The following is a 25,043-nucleotide window of genomic DNA, read 5'->3' on the forward strand; positions in this document are numbered from 1 at the left end:
CCTGGTTCCTCTCCTGCATTGCTGAGTAAGCAGCAGCCCAGGTTGGCTCCGGTCAAGTTCTCTCCAACCCAGAGAGCATGTGCCCAGGAAGAAATACCTTCACGCTAGCCAGACACCTCTCCAGAGAATCCCAGGTTGTAAGCTGCTTCTTTTTGGAGCTCACAGTAGGTGTTGTCTTCCTTGTTAATATATTTTAAGTAAGCAATTCCATTTCCTGATTTTGTTAATGAGCAAAGGCCATTTTTTAAAACCAAAGCACTGCTCATCTCTTGCGTATGGTGGAGTAGGGGACTGATCCTCAGAGCCTCAGGCATGAGAATCTGTTTGCATAGCCATATGCCATTTCCCCTGCAGCACCTATCTCTTTATACAGATTAGCTGAACATGTGGAAATCCTTTTTAATGTGCTTAATGTTGTGAGTGGGTATACAGTTTCCACAAGACTGTTCACACATTTTGGAAATCATTCAAAAGTAATCCTTTTCTTATCTGAATCACAAGAAAAGTGTACTAGATTGATTCAGAGAGAGAGAGAGTTCCTCAATTTTATGACTTATTTTGCATATGGAGACTACTTCTGGAATGAAAGAATACACTAGAAAAAGGGTAGACCTGAAAAGATTTCTTGAATTTTATTGACCTGTGTTTTCTTAATAATGCATATGACAGTGTTAAAAAAAAGTAATCCTTTTCTCTATAATGATTGTCTTCAAGAACTTGCATAAGTTTAGTGACCTCAGGTTGGGAGCCAGTTTTTTTTTTAAACTTTTATTTATTTATTCATTTATTCCCCTTTGTTGCCCTTGTTGTTTTTCGTCATTGTTGTTATTACTGTTGTTGTTATTCCTCTCGTTGTTGGATAGGATAAAGAGAAATGGAGATGTATCATAGAGTATGTTGTCCATCCTCTCTTCATTGTTGATCCAGGTTGAGGGCAAGGTCCTATGGGGGTCCACAAAGAGGTCTATTTTGTTGTTCCTGATAGAGATGACCGAAAACAATGGAGAGAAGGATTTATTTGAGGTCTAGGCCCATCAAGGGAGATGAGTTGATACTGGGGCAGTATGGACTGTTCCTACTCATGACCACAGAATGTGAGCTCAGATTTAGAGGGATGTAGAGGTCACACAGGTTAATTTTGGGCCCCAGATCATATCAAATTTATGGTGTTTACATTAATATTTATACTCCTTTTCCATATAAAGGAGCTACTCTCTTCCCTGATCCAGCTTTCTGGTCCTTTTCCCAGCCATGACATCATCTCCCCAGACAATAATTAGGATTTACCTGCATATCAGATTTCAGGCTCAGGCTAAAACCAAACAAACAAACAAACAAACAAGACCACTAGTATAGCTACAGGCCCTTTGAAATATAACTGAAATATGCCTACTAGCTATCTACAAAATGGAGGACCCCCCAACACTTCACCTGCACTATTCCAGCCTTTAGGTCCGTAATTGTCCAGCAGTTTGTTTGGCTTTGTATGTTAACTCTCTTCTCAGCCACCAGGTTCCAGATGCTAGCAGGATGAGAGGAGACTTCCCTGGACAGACAACCCCATCAATGTGCCTTGGAGCTCCACTTCCCCAGAGCCCTTTCCCACTAGGGAAAGAGAGAGACAGGCTGGGAGTATGGATCGACCTGTCAACGCCCATGTTCAGCGGGGAAGCAATTACAGAAGCCAGACCTTCCACCTTCTGCATCCCACAATGATCTTGGGTCCATACTCCCAGAGGGTTAAAGAGTAGGAAAACTATCAGGGGAGGGGTTGGTATGCAGAGGTCTGGTGGTGGGAATTGTGCGAAGCTGTACTCCTCTTATCCTATGGTTTTGTCAATGTTTCCTTTTTATAAATAAAAAATTAGAGAAATGGAGAGAGGAGGGGAAGACAGAGAGGGGGAGAGAACGATAAGACACCTGCGGACCTGCTTCATCGCCTGTGCAGGGACTCCCCTTCAGAGAGTGGGACAGTTTCTACTATTATCATTCTACATTGAGGGCAAGGTCCTGTAGAGGCCCATAAGAGGGTTTATGCTGTTGTTTCTGATGGAGATGAGAAGCATAAAGCTTAACCTTTACATATTAAAAAATGCATATATAAATTATTTGACACTCCTCCCTTCAAAAGGCAGAATTTGATTCCTCTCTTCTGGAATATGTGTTATATTTAGAAATTTACATCTATTTGCTAGTATAATGGGGCAGAACTGATGGTGTGAGATTTCTGAGTTTAGATATAAAAGACTAATTTCTTCTTTTTTGCTGTGCTTGGATTGTTGATTCTAGGGAAGGCAACTACCTTGTGATGAGGACTCAAGAAGCATTGTGAAGAAGACTATGTAGTAAGGAGTTATTCCACCTATCTACAGCCACTGCATAGTAAAAGTCTTCTAGCCAATCCCTTCCAGGTCTCTAAGTGATAGAACCCCTGGCTTTCATTTTGACTACTGCCTCACTAGAGACTTTAATGAGATACTTTTCTAGTCAAACTTTGTGTTGCCATTTTTGACCTACTGAAAATGTGTTATAATAAATGCTTGTTGTTTTAAGTAGCTAATTTTTAGGACAGCAATTAAAATATAGAGAATGGCCTTTTATGCTGTTCTCAGTTTTTCATCCTTTACCTCTCAGCTCTTCATTCTTGACATTCTCCACATTCTTCATATTGGTCTCCATGTGATCAAACCATACAACACTTGAGAACATCCAGTTCTGTCTTGCAGAGAATAGCAGAAGTAATACCCCACAGTATTTCTGATAAGTATATACTTAGTGCTGACTAATTCAAAATTGGGTGCTCAGTAAATTGTGATTTCTCTACCTGGGCTTCTGTATTGGTTTTAGATCTCCACTTATGTCATCTGAAGTGCCAGTGTTCAGCTTAAGGTAGTACATGTTACATTCACAGAGACCAACAACTTCCTAAGTTTCCAGGTTGAGGAGAGGATGTTTTTGTCTCCATTCCACTACAGAGTTGAATTGAGAGAAATTTACTCCTCTTTCTTTTGCTAGCCTCCATTCTTAACCTAACCTTTCATCTCAGAATTTCAGCTTTGATGCTTCCCACTTCCTTCCTATGGTTACTTTAACCGAAGTGAGTCAGTCTTACTGAAACACTGACCTCAGTCTGATCACTCCCACCCTCAGCCTGGACCAGGGCTGCCTGAAGTGTGTGTGTGTGCGTGTATGTGTGCGTGTGCGTGTGCGTGTGTGTGTGTGTTTACTCAGCCTATTCTTTCCCCCTCTCTCTTCCAAGTCATGGGACTTTGTGTAGGGCTTCCCCAGTCACCATGTTCCTCCCAACAGACAAGTCAGAAGCTAATTTTACATTAGTCAAGGAAGGAACAGAAGGGACAACAGCAACTTTTATCTTATTAGGCAGGGAAATTCACTTACATATTATACTCTGTTGAGTCTAGATTTCTGACTCTGGTCTCAGCTCAAGGAGGACTTATTTTTTAAAAAATTTTTAAGAGATTCTTTTATTATAATTATTTATTTTCCCTTTTGTTGCCCTTGTTGTTTTATTGTTATTGTAGTTGATGTCGTTGTTGTTGTATAGGACAGAGAGAAATGGAGAGAGGAGGGGAAGACAGAGAGGGGGAAAGATAGACACCTGCAGACCTGCTTCACTGCTAGTGAAATGACTCCCTGCCATGGGGACCTGAGGGCTTGAACCAGTGTCCTTATGGGTCTTTGCGCTTTGCGTCACATGCGCTTAACCCGCTGTGCTACTGCTAGACCCTCAAGGATTTGTTTTTTTATCAGTTGTGAATATAAATAACAAGCAATGTATGCACTGGGATTGACTGTTGTGTCAGGGAATAATTTTAGGACTCTGTATTAATCCTTACTGAGACCCAAGCAAATTTGTTTCAGCCCTGGACCATTGGAGCTTCAGGAAGCACAAAGCAATGCAAAACAACAACAACAACAACAACAACTTATTCTTTCTCTTTTTAGTACATATGGAATGTCATCCTTAGCTTTAAAAAATAACAGTTTTAAGCATTATCTCTTAAAGCATGAATTTATTGAATGGTGTGGGTAGTCTTCATTATTGACTTTAAAAAATTTATTTATAAAATGGAAATATTGACAAAACCATAGGATAAGAGGGGTACATTTCTACACAGTGCCCACTCCCAGAGCTCTATATCCAATCTCCTCCCTTGATAACTTCCATATTCTTTATCACTCTCAGAGTATGGACCCAGGATCACTGTGGGGTGCAGAAGGTGGAAGGTCTGGCTTCTGTCATTGCTTCTCTGCTGAACATGGGTGTTGGCAGGTCAATTTGTATTCCTACCCTGTCTCTCTCTTTCATTACTGGAGCAGGGCTCTGGGGAGGTGGGACTCCAAGACACATGGTGGGGTCATCTGCCTAAGGAAGTCAGGTTGGCATCATGGTATTATCTGGAACCTGGTGGCTGAAAAAGAGTTAAGATATAAAGCAGAACAAATTGTTGACTAATCATGAACCTAAAAGCAAGAATATTGCAGATGAAGATTTGGGGTCTCCATTTTGGAAAAAGCTAGTAGGTCTATTTTGGGTATATTCCTAGGGGCCCATGACTTTACTAGTTTTTGCTTGAGCTTGACAGCTAATATGCAGGTAAGGTGGTGTCATAGTTGGAAAAGGATTAGAAAGCTGGATCAGGGAAGAGAGTAGTTCACAAATATGGGAAAGGTGTATAAATATTGATAACTGTAAACCCCATCAATTTGATCTGGGGCCCATATTCAGCACAGAAGCCTATGTAACCTCTGTATCCCTGTAGGTCTGAGCTCACATTCTGTAGTCATGGCTAGGAAAATTCCAGGCAGCACTAATTTCAGGACTCATCTTCCTTGGGTGGTAGGTAGAGTATGTTTTCTAATCTTCCTTCGGAGAATGGAACAGTCCCTACCATTATTGATCCACATTGAGGGCAAGTCCTATAGGGGCCCCTAAATGGGCCCATTATGTTGTTCCTGATGGAGATGACCAATAACAGTGGTGAGAGGGCTCTGTTAGAGGTCTAGGCCCATCATATCTGTGTGGGAATCCCAGGACTTCCTGACTAGGGCCCCAGATGATGGGGTGGCCTGATAGTGACTAAAGAGTCTTCATTAAAGTATGCCTGTCTCTTGTCCCTATTCAGCTTTTGTAGTCTTTACTTTGACAAAGTTAGCTTTGGAGTGGTTAAGGGATGTGTAATAGGAGGCAGGTGAGGAAAGTATCTAGGTCTAAGTAGAAACTGTTTCATTAGCTACTTTAAGGTGTCTTTTTAGGTCTTTCTACTTGTTTGCTTCATTTATTGACTCACTGCAAATAATTATGCACTTTTGATTTAAGGTATATATTTTACCCTAAATTATGGGTACATGTACATATGCCCTATCTAATGGGCCCTGGTCCATATCTAGGTTTTGAGGTTTTGTTAAGAAGTGTGCCACCTGAAATGGAATTAAGGAGTCTTATGAGTTAGGAAAGGTCTCACTAGAGTAATGAAGCTGAAGGGTTGACATTCTACTCCTGATGTCTCTGGACACGGTCAAAAGTGAAACATGCTGAGGTGGTACTGGATTGGTTGCATTGATTAAGCTGGGATCAGCAGATTCACTGTCAGTTGATATGACTTGAGAGAAGCATGCAGAAAAGGGAGCCCCATTCTACAGTTTCCAGGACTGGAGGAAATAATCTGCTTTACAGAGGAAGTGGGAGGTTCCTGCTGTCTTAGGGTTTAAGAAGGCAATAGATAGTTATTGCTATAACCAAATTATTGTCAACTGGGTTAACTTTGAAAATCCCTTTGTTAGTATTTGCTGTATCATAGAAGACCTCACTATAATTTATGACCTTTTATGCTATCTTTTTTAATTTTTAATTTTGTTTTTGAAATTTTTCTCCCTTTTGTTGTCTTTGTTTTATTGTTGTTGTTATTACTGTTGTTATTGCTGTCATTGTTGTTGGATAGGACAGAGAGAAATCGAGAGAGGAGGGGAAGACAGTGAAGGGGAGAGAAAGACACCTACAGACCTGCTTCACTGCTTGTGAAGCAAACACCCTGCAAGTGAGGAGCCAGGGTCTCAAACCAGGATCCTTACACTGGTCCTTGCACTTTGTGCCATGTGTGCTTAACCCACTATGCCAACATCCAGCTCCCATAGCTGTATCTTTTAAAGTAATGCCACCAGTTGCTTCTGTTCTCTCTGGTCTAAGCTTTTAGGAGATTTAATATTTCAAAGAACAAGTCACTATTAGAAATGTATTAACAATTTGAGCCCACTGTTAGAATTCAATCTGATTTCCAATTTGAAATCTTAAGTGCTTAAATTGAAGGAATATACACTCAGCCTTTGGTCTATGCATCAGAAAGCTTGAGACATTCTATCTATCTATTTTTCCTGCTCTCTTATTGATTAAATAGTTATTTGTGAGACTGTTAAGTTAGTAGGAGTGTATATTAACACCGTTCCCATCACCAAAGGTCTGTGTTTCTCCCTTACCCCAAACCCCCAGTGAAGCTGAACATCTACTCTTACCTTCCACCCAGAGTTTTCTACTTCGATGCCCTACTCCAAACTCAGTCAAATCCTGCTTTGAGGTTCCCTTTCTGTTCTTTCTCACCATCTATTTATGAGTGGGATCATCCCATACTTATCTTTGTCTTTCAGACTTATCTCACTTAACATAATTCCTTCTAGCTCCATCCAAGATGGGTTAGAGAAGGTGGGTTCATTGTTCTTAATAGCTGCATATTATTTCAGTATGTAAATATACCACAGCTTTCTCAGCCATTCATCTGTTGCTGGTCATCTGGTTTGCTTCCAGGTTTTAGCTATTACGAATTATGCTGCTATGAACATAGGTTTACACATATCCTTTTCGTTGGGTGTTATGGATTCCTTGGGGTATATCCCTATGAGAGGAATTACTGAGTTGTATGGAAGGTCCATGTCTAGCCTTGTGAGAGTTCTCCAGACTGCTCTTCACAGAGGTTGGACCAATTTACATTTCCTCCAGTAGTATAGGAGGGTTCCTTTGTCCCCACAACCTCCCCAGCTTTTGTTGCTGCTGTTCTTTTTGATGTATGCCATTCTCACAGGGGTGAGGTGGTATCTCAATGTTGTCTTTATCTGCATTTCTCTGACAATCAATGGTCTGGAGCAATTTTTCATATATATGTTAGCCTTTTGGATCTCCTCTATAGTGAATATTCTATTCATGTCTTCTGTCCATTTTTGGATAGGATCATTTGCTTTTTTGTTGCTAAGTTTGGTAAGCTCTTTATATATTTTGGTTATTAGTCTTGTCTGATGTATGGCATGTGAAGATCTTCTCCCATTCTGTGAGGGGTCTCTTTTTGGGTGATGGCTTCCTGGTAGAGAAGCTTTTCAATTTGATGTAGTCCTATTGATTTTTTTTTGCTTTAGTCTTCCTTGCAACTGATTTGTATCATCAAAGATGCCCTTATTTTCCTCTAAGTATTTGATAGTTTCTGGTTTAACATCCAGGTCCTTGATCCATTTGGAGTTAACATTTGTTTCTGGTGTGATAAAGTGGTTCTGTTTCATTCTTCTGCATGTTTCAACTCAGTTTTCCCAGCACTATTTATTGAAGAGAGCTTCCTCCCTTTATTTAATAATTTGAGCCACTTTATAAAAAGTTAGATGTCCATAGATGTGGTGGTCATTATTGACTTTAAAAAATATTAATTTTTCTTTTATTTGATAAGACAGAGAAATTGAAAAGGAGGGGGTGGAGGGAGAGGTAGAGAGGCACCTGTAGCACTGCTTCACCATTTGTAAGACTCTGTAGGTGGGGGCTGGGGTTTTAAATGTGGGTCCTTGCATGTGGTAAGCTCAACTGGCTGCATCATCACCCTCCCCCTGCTATGGGATTTTGAAGTTACCAAATTTGGAGCCTCCTATCTATCTGAGAGAGGATAACCAGATTTCTTTTCTGTAATGCAGAATTCATTTATCTACTCTCTTTTATATTAAAGCTGTTAAGGGAACAGTTTTAATTAGATAAAGCAAGCACACACCATAAGATGTTTTTAATAAGATCCATTTACTTATTTAAAATTAAAATCTGCTATGAAGACAGACAAACAGTGTAACATTCCCAGAGGAATTAAATTGCTTCTAGTTAAAACTGAGTTCTATTAGAACTAATTTTAGATTATTATAAATAACAAACTGGCCACAACTTTCAGAAATTAATACTGGAATATGAGATCTAAGCAATACCTGTGAGCTATTGGAACATTAAGAACCTTTAAAAGAAAAAAAAATAATAAGTTAATTAAAAAAAGAATCTTTGTAGTAATCCAGTAGCTCCCTGGCAGAAGGATAAGAGAAATTAAAAGGAGGTCACAAAAGCTTTAAAGTGTGGTCAGATTTGGAAGGAAAGCTTTGCTTGGCTCCTCAAGAACTACTTTTCTTTATATAACTTACAATTTATCTTAAAACACTGAGATGCCATAGGGTGTCAACCCCTGGAAACAGCTTAAACATAAATGAAAATAATAAATATTGAAAAATTATAATAATGGGCTTCTTTCTAAATAGTTCACAGAGAAGCTCAGTAAATAAATAGTGGGAATTGAGGTATTAGAGGTAATAAATATTCTAGGAAAAAGGTACAGTGGTGTTTTTCCAAAGAGCTGCTGTAGACTCCAGATCAGAATTTCCAGTTTGTGTCCTAAAGTCTAGTAGAGGCACTGTCCTGTATGTCTTGTTTCTTGAGATGTTTCAGCTTTACATCTTCATTGTCATGTAGGTTTCTATGTAGTTGATAAAGATGTCAAACTCACTCATGGCTTTGTAAACTCCTTTCTCTTGGAGCTGTGTAAGAAAGTAAGAGTTAGTGAAAATCACATCTGAATCCCTTTCTTGGATGGGCATGACCCTGAGGATAAAAGATGTACTTGTTCTGTTTGCTCTGTGTTGCAAATCAAAGGACCCAGAGAACCTAAAGCATTGTGGGCTGCCTTGCAATGACTGTGCTTTAACCTGAAGAATGACTAGTGAATAGCAAAAGGAACATTCAGTTTGCAAAGGCACTATCTTTGAAATGGTGCCTTTTCAACAAATTTAAAGGTCATGTACACACATGATGCTTATTCACAATTTGATGAAAAGACATTAGAGGAACCACTTTGCTCTTGAGACAGTGAGAAAAGGAAGTTTTTCTGTGATTATGCTCCCCATCAAATATTGTACAGACTCTGCCCTGCTCTTTCCCCACTCCCACTGTCAGGAGATTCATGTCTTCTGATGCTGGAACCCTATCTAGTCTCTGTTCCCAACTCTCCAACAGAACAGGGGTCAGTCACATGGCTTCCCAGAAAGGAGTTTAAGAAATTCATGGACAGCTGTAAGTGTGAAACCCCATTTGGTTTGAGAGCTGACATTCTCAGACACCTTGGGAGTGACAGGTGGCATGAGCATCATCAGCTTCATAGAAGTGAGAATACTGCTGCCTGCTGACTGAGCTTTGGGGAACCCGGGCTGAGCCCCTGGGTGTGTTTGTATGCATATTCAAGTGTCAGCTTCCTGCACGTGTGCACTCAGCTTCGATTTCCAACAGCTACTTTCTGTTTCCTTTGTCACTTGCTAGCACTTGGCTCATGGTATTCACAGGCTGACTGCTCAACCCACAGACCTACCGTGAGCAGTCATTTAGAAACCCCCAAAGACACTTCACAGAAAACAAATAAAACCAAGGTGGTAGTTCCTCAGTGGCTGAGGAGGCTACATGGTATCTTGGGTTCCCACACTCCCTCCAAGTGAAGGAAAGGGCTTATTTAGCACCAGTTTCTGCCCCCAAGGGAATAATGTAAGTCGAATCTTACCTTACTAAAGGCATCCTTCACCTTCTCCACTGCCTTGCTTTTATTTTCACAGGGCAAGAATCGATGCTGTGGAGTAAAAGAGAAAGTGTTAATGGCATTGTTTCCCAGTTCATGTGCACATAGCTCTTGGTCCTCAGTTGTATATGGCACACAGAATCATTTAGTCTGATCCTGCCAAAGCAACTGTTGGCGGAACTCTAAATTCAATACATTTAGGTACTTCTTTCATTGAAACATTAAATGCTAATTTTTTAAGTTGGTAATTTTGTATGATATTTGAGTGATGTTATAAATGTCCAAATGACCCCTGACAGAAAAGAGAATCCTCACCCCTATTGTTGAGGGTCAAGCAGGTCACAAGAAGACAAGACCAAACTAATTTTGAATGCCTGTTCACACAGTTCTTGGGGAGAACTGTTCCTCCTCATCTCCCCTCAGCTCCCCCCTGCCCCCCTCCCACAAACACACAGGACAATATACACTATTCTGGGGGCTGCTCTGAGTTGTTTGTTGGGCTTGAATGAAAGCCCACAACTCAGAGCCTCTACACCACAGAACTGATGACAGCCTGTTGTCAGTCATGCAACTCAGCTATCCCATTCCTTTCCCTCAGTTTCAGCCACTGAAGTCCTTTATTTATTTATTTATTTATTTATTTATTTATTTATTTACTTATTTACTTATTTATTCCCTTTTGTTGCCCTTATTGTTTTATTATTGTAGTTATTGATTTCATCGTTGTTGGATGGGACAGAAAGAAATGGAGAGAGGAGGGGAAGAGAGAGATGAAGAGAAAAAGATGTGACTCCCCTGCAGGTGGGGAGCAGGGGGCTCGATATGTGATCCTTACTCTGGTCCTTGCACTTTGCACCACTTGCTCTTAACCCACTGTGCTACTGTCTGACTCCCCTGAAGTCATTTTTCATGTTCGCTAAGAATAGAGACAAGTGCCAGTTATGCAGGGTAAACAATCATAGCCTTTTTTTTTTTTTTTTTTTACAAATAGAGATAAACTTATTTCCCAATACCTGTAAGAGAGCAAAGGGAACCAGTGGTGAACGTATCATTTCAGTTAGATAAATAAATTACCTGAGAGAATTATTCATAGATATTGGAGGTGTAGAGTAGCCCCTGACACTTCTCCAATATCAGGGAAAATCCTGTCAGTTAATTGGGTCCCACTGTAGGCACTGCTTTCAGAAGGTTGGAAATAGAGGAAAACAGTTTCTTCTTCCTGGGACCCACATTGTGAATCCTTCCAACTGTGCCCATCACCTCAGCCCAAAGGTCAAGGAGGCCCAGACTGAAGCTCTGGGTTGTGCTCATGAAGAGAGGGGAATAGTTAATAACCCACACATGAGTCACAAATAACAGGAAGGCTGTTTGCAAATCTTCACATGTAAATGCCTAGCCACCTCCCCCAACCCCTGCTCAGAGGGAAATGAGCAAGAGATGGAACTCAGGGAGTGCTCCTGCTATTCTGTGCTTTTGTGTCTCCCTGGATGTGTGTGGTTTTAGGAGATAGTATTTTGGAGAAGAACCTCAAAGGAGAGAACTGCTACTCACACAGCGTCGCAGCCTCAGCCTGAGGGTCTTCAGTTTTTCCCCCAGAGAGTTCACATGCTCCTTGATGTCTGGGCCATGGTTCTCAGCTCGTGGCATCACCTCCTCCAGGTAAAACTGGATCATCTCTGACAACGCTTGGCAGCCCAGGTAACCCTAATGAATGTGGGAGAGGGGAGGTTATTGGGAGGAAGGGCTGCTGCTGCTGCTCTAGATTCAGTTGACAGCTTTGTCCCCAAGGACCTTCTATAAACAGGCACCTCCCCCATGGCACCCTCCTCCCTCCCTCCCAGACAAGCCAGTGTGGGGGTGCTGGCCATGTGCTGAGTTAAGAGTTTCCCACTTCTCCTTTTCAAAGTGAAGGAAGCAGAGGAAGCTCCTTGCAGGCGCAAAGCAAAGATTACCTTCTATCTCAGTCACATTATGCACTCCCTCAATTTCCCAACCTTTTCAGTTCTCACCTTAAAGTCTTCTAGCAAAGATTCGTTCAGTAGCATGTTGTCCAGCTGGTCCTTCATTTGCTGTAAGAACAAAAGGGAAATAAGCCTGATGTTTAAGACTATACCTGAAAAGAATGTCTGATGCCCTTTTTATGTACAGAGTTTTAAATTTTTAATCAAAGCAACCCTGGCCCAAATAAGTTTTACAAAAATAGGAAATTTAATGGTGCTAGAACTCTTAGTTTAACCAGGCCTTTCCTCCTAGAATAAATTTTTAAAAAATAGGACTGATTTTTAAGCCAGGGCAGACATTTAACTTGATTCTGGTCTCTTTTTTTATAGAGTCACATAGACAAGAGACCTCATGTCAATTCCTCAGTGCTTGGAGCTCCTTTTCCTGTCCTTTTCTTTCTCTCTCTGGGTGTAGGTGATTTATATATTTCCTTGCCTCAGGGCATGGGGGATATCTTCACCTCTAAGCTGATCCTTCTTGTCTTCTCCCAGTCATCAGAGAATTGAACTCCAGGAGAATCTTTTAAAATGCTCTTGAGTATAAAAGAGAAGTTAACACATTTACCTTAAAGGCAGTTTTCCTTGCACAATTGTTGTATCCAATGGGTTTAGCATACCTCACTGAACCCATGATTTGACCTAGGACTCTCTTCATAATATAAGTTTGGGAGGAATGGGTGGTGGGGATGAAGGTAAAGAAATGTCCAGTTTGGGCAGTCCCAAGGAAGAAAGGAAGAACAAGACGGCATCATACTTACAAAGAACATCTTAACCCTTTCGAAGGCAGCTCGGAGCTCTCGGAGCATGTGGGGAAGGCTGGCTGGGAAGTGCATGCAGCTGCTCTCAGAATGGGTGTTGTGGCCTTGGCTGGCCCCCGCTGCAGCCAGGAAGACCAGGCAATATAGTATCGCTGAGCTGGGCATGGTGGTGCTTTGCCTTCTTTTACTTGCCCTGTGGTTTGGTTTTGCAAGAGCAAGTCCCTGATGTGTAGACCTTCACCTCTGTGTCCCCCTTTTATATTGTGGGTTCAGCGAGGCCTCCCCATTCAATAAAAAGTCACAGACTCACTAATTTCCTGGTAAGGGTTTTTCTGATCAAAGCTCCTCCCTATTCTTAAAGTTTTTAAATTTTGCATTGTAAGCAAAAGGGATAGCTGAGCACTGAGCTTCTGCATTATAGCTATTTTTAGGACAAGTTACCTCTCTTCTAAAACATATTTGCAACTTCTCTTAATTAAAAAAAGTTGATTTCCTGGGTTGTAAAGCTATCCTGTACTCAGAGACCCGTAACTGTGGGTTCCACCCGTATGTTCCTAGGCCACAGTGACGTGGATAGGCTGGCCATTCCACAGTGCACTGGGATTGAGAAATAATGTAGCCCTTCCCCCAAACCTGGTTTGAATGCTTAATTTAGCAAAGACTTGCTAAATTGGGAAGTCACCTCAGTTTTCTGGGTCTTTGTTTCCCCAAGTGAAAATGACAGTATGAGTTAAATATCCCTATTAGTTCTGATTTTGTTTCAAGACTACCTTCAAGAGATTAGCCTCCCTCAGGACAGACAGGGACAGGGGGTGTTCTTTAGGCTCCTTGCTTAGACTTGGGTTTATTTAGATTCTCATACCTTTTATTCCCACCTCCTCAGCTATCCCAGTACTTAACTGGGACTTAAGTCAGTCATTATGATCCTTATTATGTCCATATTTCCCCACTTTACTGTTTTTTTTTAATGGTTTAAAGTAAAGTTATTCACACAGTTATAGTTTATAAGCCTCCATTTTATAGTGAACAATTGAGGTACAGAAATGCAAATTACCTGCACAAAATTACCAGCTACATGTGTGTTTAGTGAGAGAACTGGAATTTGAAACCAGACCTGTCTGGTTGTCATGCTTCTTATCTTCTACACTTAGTGGTATATAGAATGAAAAGAGTCTTTAAGTATTCTTCTCAATGTAGGCTTCTGTGCTTGACAACTTAAGCTTGAAAGATGGTGGAAATAACAAGGAAAATAAATCAGGTTCCCTGAAGACTGGACAGTAGCTCCCTTTGTATTCTCTTCCTTCTTCCTTTCTGTTCTCAAAGAAGGCTTGGCCATCCTGTCTTGTATTTAACATGTGACTTGCTCTTTCTCTCTCCCCCCACCTTGATCTGTCTTCAGGTAGAGCCATATGAAGTGAGGAATGTTATTCTACTTGTTTTTTAGGAAAGACAGTAATATAACTTCTTTAGATATCTGGTAAGTCTCTGGGAGTCCTTTGTGCATACTCCTCTTTCTGTAGGGGCTTCTCCTACCACTTCAGTGAAGACAGTGACTAAGATGAGTACTGGCCTGGTGACTGGGGGACAGGTAACTGTGGTTCTTGCCTGACTGCATCACTCTTTAAACTTAGGACAAGTCACTTGACTTCCTTATGTCTTTTTTTTTTTTTTTTTTTAACTTTTGCATGTGGTGGTGTGGGAGATTGAACCTGGGACTTTGGAGCCTCAGGCAAGAGTATCTTTGCAAAACCATTATGCTATCTTGCTATATACCCCCCCCCCCCGTCTGTTTTCTATCTGTTTCCAAGGGGACAACATTCCCAACTTCTTAACTGCTAGGGGCCTTTCAGGTTTCCCATGGGGTAGGACTAAGGGAAGTATCAGTAGAAGCATATGTACAATTTTCTAATGTTTCTGTGACTTTGTTGACCTCCTGTATCAGCACTGGGTCATTTCAGATGACACTGAGTTTTGGACCTGCTCCACTGGAGTAGTCTACTTCCTAGAGTGAGAGGGGTGGGCATACAGGAGTCAGTTCAGGTTGGAAGGAGCAGAAGTAAGAGTGAGAGGGATTCCAGTCCACTCTGTGGATGTGCCTGTGGGTCAGGATCATCAGTGTAAACTTTACTTTGCCTCCCCCTGTCAGATGTGAGCCTCTGAATATTGTTTTGTTGTCTCTTATGTACTTGGTGCCAAACACAAAATCTGGCCTATGTAAGGTGCCAAGAACATAGCTCTTTTTTCCTAAGTTAGAATGAACATAGCAGAGTACCTTATGGACCTGGACTAGGAATGAAGTTAGCAAGACTGAGGAGACTAGTTTGGGCAAAGACAAAACACTCAGGAGGCTAGTGAGATTAACTCAGGGGAGGCAGGCAAAATCTCTTATATGTTTATATATGCAGAGAGAAGGGAAGTGGTCAAAAACCTTCTTTCTTCTTCCTTCTTCTTTCTGCCCTTTTTTTTTATTTATAAAATGAAAATATTGATAAGACCATAGGACAAGAGGGGTAAATTTCCACACAGTGCCCACTCCCAGAGCTCCATATCCAATCTCCTCCCTTGATAGCTTCCATATTCTTTATCACTCTCAGAGTATAGACCCAGGATCATTGTGGGGTGCAGAGGTGGAAGGTCTAGCTTCTGTCATTGCTTCTCTGCTGAACATGGGTGTTGGCAGGTCAATTTGTATTCCCACCCTGTCTCTCTCTTTCATTACTGGAGCAGGGCTCTGGGGAGGTGGGACTCCAAGACACATGGTGGGGTCATCTGCCTAAGGAAGTCAGGTTGGCATCATGGTATTATCTGGAACCTGGTGGCTGAAAAAGAGTTAAGATATAAAGCAGAACAAATTGTTGACTAATCATGAACCTAAAAGCAAGAATATTGCAGATGAAGATTTGGGGTCTCCATTTTGGAAAAAGCTAATAGGTCTATATTGGGTATTTTCCAAGGGGTCTTCCCTTTGTTCTGTCAGAGTACTGATCAGCCCTTGTTTATGGTGGTGTAGGGGATTGAACCTGGGACTTTGGAGCCTCAGGCATGAGAGTCTCTTTGCATAGCCATTGTGCTATCTACCCCCACCCCATTTCTTTAATTCAAAATCTATTATGAACAGTTAGGTGAGGTTATGCTTTATAATGTGAAACTAACTATCTCAAGCCATTGGTTGAATCCTTTCCCCATTACTTGCCCTGCTCTCTTATTTTTAGTTTCTCTGAGAAATTTCAAGATCTAAATGGTTAGAGATAACTATGGGAAAATTTCTAGATACATTTTTCTAGTTAACAATAATACTATCTTTCATATCAGAATAACTTGTAAAAGTGACATCAAGCTGATATAAGAAAACTGGGATGAATCCTGGGAAAAGTTAAGACCCTCTGCCTTTACATGATAACAGGAACAACAAAGATGTGTTGTATTTCCCAAGAACTGTAAATATCTCTCTCTGTTCATCTGAGGAGTCATTAGGATTCACTGGGAAGAGTTCCAAACTCATAGGTCATATCTGAGATATAAATGTCAATCTGCATGTCAGGAAATTGGAGGTTGGATTTGTTTAAAAGAAGAGCTAGTATAAGGGAGTCGGGCTGCTGCACAGTGGGTTAAGTGCACGTAACACAAAGTGCAAGGACCAGCGTAAGGATCCTGGTTTGAGACCCTGGCTCCCTACCTTCAGGGGAGTCACTTCACAGGCATTGAAGCAGGTCTGCAGGTGTCTAGCTTTCTCTCTCCCTCTCTGTCTTCCCCTTCTCTCTCCATTTCTCTCTGTCCTATCCAACAACAACAAAATCAATAACAACAACAATAACAACTATAGGAATAAAAAACAACAGGGCAACAAAAGGGAATAAGTAAATAAATATTTTTAAAAATTAAAAAAAAGAAGAGCTAGTATAAGGAAAGAAGGTGGTGGTGCACCTGGTTGAGTGCACATGCTACAATGCTCAAGGACCTGGATTCAAGTCTCCAACCCCCACCTCCAAAGGAAAGCTTTAGAAGTGGTGAAGCAATGGTGCAGGTGCTTCTCTGTCTCTATCCCTCTCTATCTCCCCACTACCCTCTTGATTTTTTGCTGTATCTATCCAAATAAATAATACATAAAGAAATACATAAAGAAAATTTAAAAAAGCAAGTGAGAGACCAGACACCTATATCTGAATGTGGTGTCAGCCTAGGGACCACCTGATTCTGATTCAGTGGGACACAAATGTTATTCAACAGTCTGTAAGGTCTTTGAGGAGAATGGTCTCAATCCAAGTTTCCCTTAAATCCAAGTGTTTGATAAATGCTTATTCATTGATTTTCCTGCTGAGATAAGGTAAATTCTCTGTAGGGGACTGCAGAATAAAAATCAGAGAAAGTTTGTGAGAGGGAAAATACCTTCTCTGCTCCAAAATGTACCCCATTTTTGTATTAAAAATTTTTTATAAAAGGAAATATGATGAAGCATGGTTTAAAAAAGGGGGACTATGTCTCCCTATGGTCCCCTTCCCCCTGAACTCCTGCCTGTCTCACCAAACACGAAGTGAGAGGTTGGTATAGTGTTCATGTGCTATCCAGTGCCTGCTTTTTCTGTCTTCTGGCCCTTCTCACCATTGTTTCAGCATGCTAGGGAGAAGCCCCAATATTCAAAGACTTGTTATCCCATGAGATCCTAAGTCTTTCTGAAAAGTTTCATCAGTGAGGTTTATAACTTTAACTGTTGCGGGGAAGGAGTTAGGCCAAACAGCTGGTGTGCAAGAGAGAGAAAGAAAGAGAAAGACAGAGACAGACATACACACACACAAACAGAAACAGGCACACACAAACAGAAACAGGCACACACACACACACACACACACACACACACACACACACACACTCACACACACAGAGAGAGAGAGAGAGACTCCAAGCATTGATTTTGGAGTCTCTTTTAAGGAATTATAACCTAGCTACACTCACACTCAGTAAAATGTTAATCTTCCAGGCATAACTGCCCTGAACATTGCAGCAAGTCTGCAAGTCAGATCCAAGAATGAGAAAAGGAGTCCCATGGAGCTGTGCTGGCAAAGGGGTGGCTAAGGAATCTGGGCTCAGGATTCAGTGAGCTGACATGGCAATGGGGCCAGCTAGTAGGCAGCAGGCAGATTAGTGATGCAGGTAGAGATGGAAGCAAGTGAGATGACTGTCCTGATGAAGAATTCCCCTGAGACTTCAATCCTACTTGATTTTAGTAACTACTAGGATTTTATGGCTTACAATATGAATTTCACTTCTTCTTATTCAGGACATCTAGTGTGTACAATAGTTTCCCCAGTTTGAAATTTCTAGTATTCTCTTGAATAACCTTCCTCAACTCCCCCAGAGGAGGTGTTCCTGGTGGCTGTGCCAAAAGAGGCCTGTTCAATAGCACTGAGTTTGGAATCATGCAGACAAGTGCTGTCTGATGGGGCCCTGCTAAGACTGTGGCCCAAAGACACTGCAAACCACAGCGGAAGGGCTGATCTTTGGACATCCAGTGTGGAATTCCCCTATGTGCAATTGGGGCACCAAGGCAAGCAATTTGGATTTCCTTTAGGGGATGGACATTATAATCTGCAACTTTAAAGAGAAATTAAGCTTACAGGAGCCAAGATAACAGGTGGTACCACCCAGATGATACAGTCTTTGCTCTGCATACATGGCAATAACTAGTGGGTTCCTGAGTCTGGATCACAAGTGAATTCTTGTTCTAGGACTGTCCTCTGGGGGATTTAGTTTACTTAGATCTTCTCTTGGTGACTGATACCTCAAATCCCACATATCGGAGCAAGGTTGGTTTTGGGGCCCTGTGAATCTTTAGTCAAACAGGATCCAATGCTTAGGAAGGTTTGCCCTTACCTTACAGTCAATGTCTTGAAATGCTTTCTTTTTTAAAATTATAATTCTTTGAAAAAATTATTTGTTTTATTTTAATGAGAGACATACAGGGAGATATATAGGCAGAGCATAATACTGTTCTATTTTGATTTATGGTGGTATGGGGGTACTTTGAAGCCTTATCCATGAAAGTCTTTTTTGCATAACCATTATACTATTTCCCCCACACACACTATCTTGGAGTTATTAATATTTATTCAGTAAGTGGGCCCAAATTTTCCTTTTTCACCTTTCTCTGACCCCCCAAATTTAGTTAGCTAATACAGAATACAAGACTAAACTCATCATTTCTTGGATCATCATCTGGATCTCCCTACTTAACTCAGTAAATGGTACCATCATCTAACCTATTATACAAACCAGAAACCTATAAATAACTTGTTTCCTTCTTTAGCCTTGGTAAACTGTCTCTAATCTACTACCATGTACTCCAGATTGTTCTGCATAAATTTTTTTTATCTCTCTCCATGTGTATGCATCACTATCAACAACAACTCTTTGATTCAAACTACTATTTTCTTTTTCCTCTGGGATTTCAAATAAAAAGCAGTGAATGTTCTAATATCCATTCTGCAAACCATTTTTCACTTTGTATTAAGAGTGGTCATTTCAAAATGCCAATATGATCATGACTTCCCATCTCCAACTACTCAGTTACTTCCCATTTTCCTTTTCCTGGTAAAATAAGGAAAATATATATTTAATGTGACACTGAGGAATGAACTCAGGACCTTTGCATGTGCAATACCACTGAGTGAACACCCAGTTCCTTATTTTTTTATTTAAAGAGACAGAAAGAGAGGGAGGGAGGAAGAGCAAGAGGGAGGGAGAGAGAGAGAGAAAGAGAGAGAGAGAGAGAGAGAGAGAGAGAGAGAGAGAGAGAGAGAAAGGAAAGATACCTCTGCGTTCCTCCAACACCCATGGAGCTCTGCTGATGTGTGTCCATGGTGCTCCTATGTTATATAGTGCTGGGGCTCAAACCAGCCTCCTGCATGGTAAGCTGTTTGCTTTACTGTGAGAATGAACTATCTCTGGGCCCCATGGACTGATATTTTTAATACTACAACTTCCTTTATCATCTGACCCTGTATGTTTCTTTTGCCTCAACTTTCAGTACTCCAGTCTCATTGACTTTCCTCTTTTTTCTTCCCCAGTTGACCCAAGTTCTCTGTCCTGCCACAGGACCTTTGTGTACATACTTCTGCCTTCTTGGATTGTTCTTCCACTTCTCCTTCATCACTTAGTTATCAGTTCTGATGCTACATCCTTCAATAAATTAGTTTTTTTCTCAATTAAGTCTCTCCTTAATCCCCACTGTGGGTCAGGTCTCCTGGGTATATCTTCTTAGAACTCCTTGCTCCTTGTCCTTACAGAAATTATATCAGTTTTTTTCAATGATTTAATTAATTAATTAATTTTTATATTTATTTATTTATTTTTGCCTCCAAGGGTATCACTGGGGCTCAGTGCCTGCACTGCGAATCCACTGCTCCTGGAGGCCATTTTTTCCCCTTTTGTTGCCCTTGTTGTTATCGTTGTTGTTATTGCTGTCCTTGTTGTTGGCCACACGGCCCCCTGATTTTTAGTTTTTATACATGTGGCTGTGGTGATTTTTTGACTGACTAATGGTTTTCCATTAGAATGTAACCTCTATAAAGACAGAACTCATACCTTATTTTGATCATTATTGCTTGCTAAATATTTAGCATAATTCATGGCACATTTGTTAATTGAAATTGTAAACTTTTTGTAGCCACAGATATCTATAGGTTTGTCTTTCATTTCATATAAAGTAGAGGGTTAATTCATTTGGGCGAGCATCTACCTTTACAAATTATATACCATTTCTAGTTAAACTTTTTTATATTTTATTTACTTTGTTATTAATCTAAACTACTCCAGGTAGATACCAGCCAAATATCCTATGGTATTTGAAGTATTAAATATATATTTTTGTTATAGAATATCAGAAGAAAAAATACCAAGACATACTCTAGTACTGAATTTTTACACATGGGCAAACTGAGGTCCAGAGAAGAAAGTGAACTTATTGGCATAAGATAGAGCTGATAACAAAGGCAGAATTTGAAAAACAATGAGATAATTCATCTGGGAGGGCACCTGCTTTGCTATAAATGTGACCCAGACTGTTACACTACATGGAGGAACTACGACACCAGGGGAACTTCTGGTGCTATGATCTTTCTCTCACTCTGAAAATGTTGGCCCTGAGTAGTAAAACCCCAGTGATGACCCCCCCCCAAAAGTGGAATTTCAAGTCAGTGCCCAATTTATATTAAATCACTCACTACATTTTCATCACCTGTAACAAAAAGAGTTGGTTGTCTAAGAGATGTGCCATATGTTGTGAGCTGAGAGTCTGACAAAGTAAGTTTTCACCCATTAAACAATTATGTACAGGAGCCAGGTGATGGTGTACCTGATTAAGTGCACACATTACAGAGTACAAGGACCCAGGTTCTAGCCCCTGGTCCCCACATGCAGGGAGAAAGCTTTACAAGTGGAGAAGTAGGGCTGCAGGTATCTGTCTTTTTCCCTTTCTATCTTCCCCTCCCTTCTCAAGTTCTCTGCTTCTATCCAATAATAAATAAATAATATTAAACAATTATATTCTCACTGGTTGCTTAGCTTCATGATTGAGAGCTGGGTATAAGAGTTAGTAGTTGCTTGGATATTTTATTGTCTTAGGGAAATACTTCAAATCTTAGAATATTTGCAGATATAAAAGTATTTCTACTCTAACTTGTCTCTGAGGCATGATGACAGTAGTGTTAAAAATGCTTATTTTGGCATGTACTTCCATTACAGTATTCATAAAGCACCTTTCTTTTAAAACACTTGGAGCTAAGTATGTCCCCGTTCTCATCTTTATCTCTTAAATATAACTGACTCTGAAAATCCTTAACTCCACTCCATGTGTTTTTGATGTGTGCCTTAGATGCAACTTTGCACATGTGGAGAACCAGGTGCTTTCTTTGTCTCATGTGTACTTTTTTTTAAATATGGTCTCAGATTACCTAAGTCAGCTGTTCTCAAACTGTTTGGATTTAGGACTCTTGTTTTTTTTAAATTTTTTTTTATTTATAAAAAGGAAACATTGACTAAACCATAGGATAAGAGGGGTACAACTTCACACAAGTCCCACCACCAGAATTCTGTATCCCATCCCCTCCCCTGATAGCTTTCCTATTCTTTAACCCTCTGGGAGTATGGACCCAAGGTCTTTGTGAGATACAGAAGGTTGAAGGTCTGGCTTCTGTAATTGCTTCCCTGCTGAACATGGGCGTTGACAGGTCGATTCATACTCTCAGCCTGCCTCTCTCTTTCCCTAGTGGGGCGAAGTTCTGGGGAAGTGGGGCTATAGGACACATTGGTGGGGTTGTCTGTCCAGGGAAGTCTGGTTGGCATCATGCTAGCATCTGGAACTTGGTGGTTGAAAAGAGATTTAACATACAAAGCCAAACAAATTGTTGAACAATCAAATTGTTGAACCTAAAGGCTGGAATAGTGCAGGCGAAGAGTTGGGGGTATCTCAGTTTTGTAGATAGCTAGTAGGCATATTTTAGTTATATTTCAAAGGGCCTGTGGCTATACTTGTGTTGTTTATTTTTCCCCTGAGCCTGAAATCTGATATGCAGGTAGATCCAAGTTATTGTCTGGGGAGATGATGCCATGGCTGGAAAAAGGACCAGAAAGCTGGATCAGGGAAGAGAGTAGCTCCCAAATATGGGAAAGATGTATAAATATTGTTGACTATAAACACCATCGATTTGATGTTATCTGGGGCCCATATTCAGCTTAGGAGCCTATGTGACCTCTGCATCCCTGTAGATCTGAGCTCACATTCTGTGGTCCTGAGTAGGAACATTCCAAGCTGCCCCAATTTCAGGACCCATCTTTCTCAGGTGTAGCATAGAGTATATTGTCCAGCCTCCCTTAGGAGGATGGAACATTACTTACAATTGTTGATCCAAGTTGAGGGCAAGATCCTATGGGGGTCCACAAAGGGGTCTATTGTGTTGTTCCTGATAGAGATGACTGGTAACAATGGAGAGAGGGATTTATTCAAGGTCTAGGCCCAACATGTCTGTTTGGGAATCTCAGGACTCCCCAATTAGGGCCCTAGCTGATGGGGTGGCCTGATAGTGACTAAAGAGTCATCATTAAAGTATGCCAGTCTCTTGCCCTTATTCAGCTTTTGCAACCCTTGCTTTGATGAGGTTAGTAAACTGTGGATTTAGGGTCCTTTACATTCTTAAAAGCTGTTGAAAATTCCAAGGATATTTTACTTATATAAATAACATTTATTAAAATTTAACATATCAGATAATAAAACTGAAAAATTAAACATTTATTTCACTGTTAAGTAAAAATACAAAATCAATTACATGTTAGCTTAGGGAGCATTTTTAATAAGAAGTAATAATATTTTTTGACTCAGAACATATTTAAAGAGTGGCATGGTTGGACAATTGTTCCAAATCTCTTTAAATATATGATTAAATAGAAGGATCTGTATTCTTACATCTGCCCCAACATCTAATCTGTTGTAATGTGTTGTCTTGATTGATGTGTATGCAGAAAATACAGTCTTACTGTTTGAAAAAGGAGGACCTCTGAGATGTCCTTGAACTACCCTGGGTTATGTATTTACCACAAATATCTAAATGATGGTGAATGGGAGGAGAGAGGTGAAATATGGCCTCAGAAAAAGGTGTAGGACTGTATCTCTAGGTTGGTGACTGGCTAAAGAAGGAAGCCCACAACTCCACTATTGTCCTCATTATACAGTTTCCTATGAGCCTTGTATATCATGAAAGCTGAAGTATCTCACACAATATTTGTGGTTTTAAGACATAACCTGTAGGAGTATGTGGAGTGATTTTTCAGTGCCCTGTCTCTTACTGTAATTCTTCTCCAAAGGACTGTGGTTTATAGGGGCTGTTAGAGGGCACAGGGTTATAGGAGGAAATGTACCACAGGGTTCTTTCAGGTTCTGATTTTTTGTTTCTACCTATAATTCTTTTGTCTATTTTACTTTTGATCTCTTGCTTTCTCTCCTTCATTTCTGAGGGGTAGTTCAGAAATACTGCTTTATTTTTGGTTAGCCTTGTTCTTTTTCAGTTTTCAGAACAACTTTGAAAATAAAATCAGACATTTCTCATTCCAACTGACCAAGATTTAATCAGTCCATGCACAAAATTTGCTTTCTGTTCTCTTCTTGCCCCATACAAAACTGAGAGGCATACACAGTCAAAGGGGTCTTCTTCATCTGGCAAATTGAGAAATCACTTTGACATGGTGAGAACTTTTTTTTAAGAAACTGTTTATTGTATGCTTAAATTAAAACTTGATACTTGGATTCAGTCTGACAGTGGAAGCTCTTTTCTTCCAGAGCTAGACTAAGAACTCCAGAACTCCCAAGAGGCTTCAGTCTTCAAACAGCTCAGAAACACCATATTGAATTTTAGCAGTAAATTTAGGAATGTTTAGTAAGGTTCTAACACTATTACAACTATATCAATGCTTCAGTATATATTATTCTTGCAAAATATGAAGAGAATATATGTTTATATGTTTGGGGGAACTGTTCCTGGTAATAGTGAAGTCAGGAATAAGTAGATGAATATAAATTGATATTATGTAATTGGTTTCATCAAAGGGTGAATAAATATGTACTGGAAACTCTCTCATGTGGCAGGGCTCACTGACCTTGCCAGCAAAGGCTGGACATTTTACAGTAAAGCACCTGTCCTGTCTGCTTTGTCCTACACCTTGGTGTTTGATTATAAGAAACTACATGATATATCTTGGATTTGGGATGGTTTTTAACATGATGGTTAAATGTGTGAGCCATAGAATCAGACTAAAGTTGTTGTCTGGCTGTGTGAGTGCCTGGCATGTAGTCAATAAACCAGTATTGCTTCTACTTTTCTGTGGGAATGCCCAGCTACTAGAGCCAGGGATATATCTTTGTGGACCTGAAGTTTCTGAATAGACAAGATTCTTGATTCCATTATTCTGAGGACCTTTCAAGAGGACAGAAAAATAAATCTCATAGGGGGATCAAACATCAAGAAGAACATTTTTCCAGCCCTAGACTTTCCACTGAGATCCTGGATAGTCTCTGTCTTTGTCTGTCTCTCTCACCTCTCTGGCAATAGATGCTTCAAGCATGCACCATTCCATGATTCCCAGACTGACTCTTTCATTCTTTTTATTAGAGAGAGAGAGAGAGAAGGAAAGTGCCACTTCACTATCTATGAGGAGCTTCCTCTGTGTCATAGTACTCCTATGTTGTGTCAGGATTCAAACCCCGGGCTTCTCATATGGTAAAGATGCTTATTTTACTGGGTGACTTATTCCCCAATCTCTGGATATTTTCTTTTTTCAGTCCTTGACCTTCCTGTATGTAATCATAGAAAGGAGGCTTGGCAGAATTGTTTATTTGAGATGCTTTCCAAATATGGTATTTTAGAATTTAGGATAGAAGT

General features: G+C 40.4%; 1 protein-coding gene and 1 long non-coding RNA gene across 2 annotated transcripts in view; one reads left to right on the top strand and one right to left on the bottom strand.

Moving 5' to 3' along the window:
* The window catches only part of LOC132534620 (uncharacterized), a 46,598-nt gene that overhangs the window by 5,532 nt on the left and 16,023 nt on the right, over positions 1-25,043 (top strand). The gene's annotated exons all lie outside the window — the stretch shown is intronic.
* IL10 (interleukin 10) lies at positions 8,497-13,188 on the bottom strand. Its single transcript, XM_007523109.2, has 5 exons — positions 12,622-13,188; positions 11,873-11,932; positions 11,415-11,567; positions 9,849-9,914; positions 8,497-8,838 (listed from the first exon to the last, which is right to left on the bottom strand). The coding sequence occupies exons 1-5, from the start codon at positions 12,784-12,786 to the stop codon at positions 8,752-8,754; spliced, it is 531 nt and encodes a 176-aa protein (XP_007523171.1). The 5' UTR covers positions 12,787-13,188; the 3' UTR covers positions 8,497-8,751.

The sequence above is a fragment of the Erinaceus europaeus genome, chromosome 19 (assembly GCF_950295315.1).
Source record: "Erinaceus europaeus chromosome 19, mEriEur2.1, whole genome shotgun sequence".
In the NCBI taxonomy this organism is placed as follows: Eukaryota; Metazoa; Chordata; class Mammalia; order Eulipotyphla; family Erinaceidae; genus Erinaceus; species Erinaceus europaeus.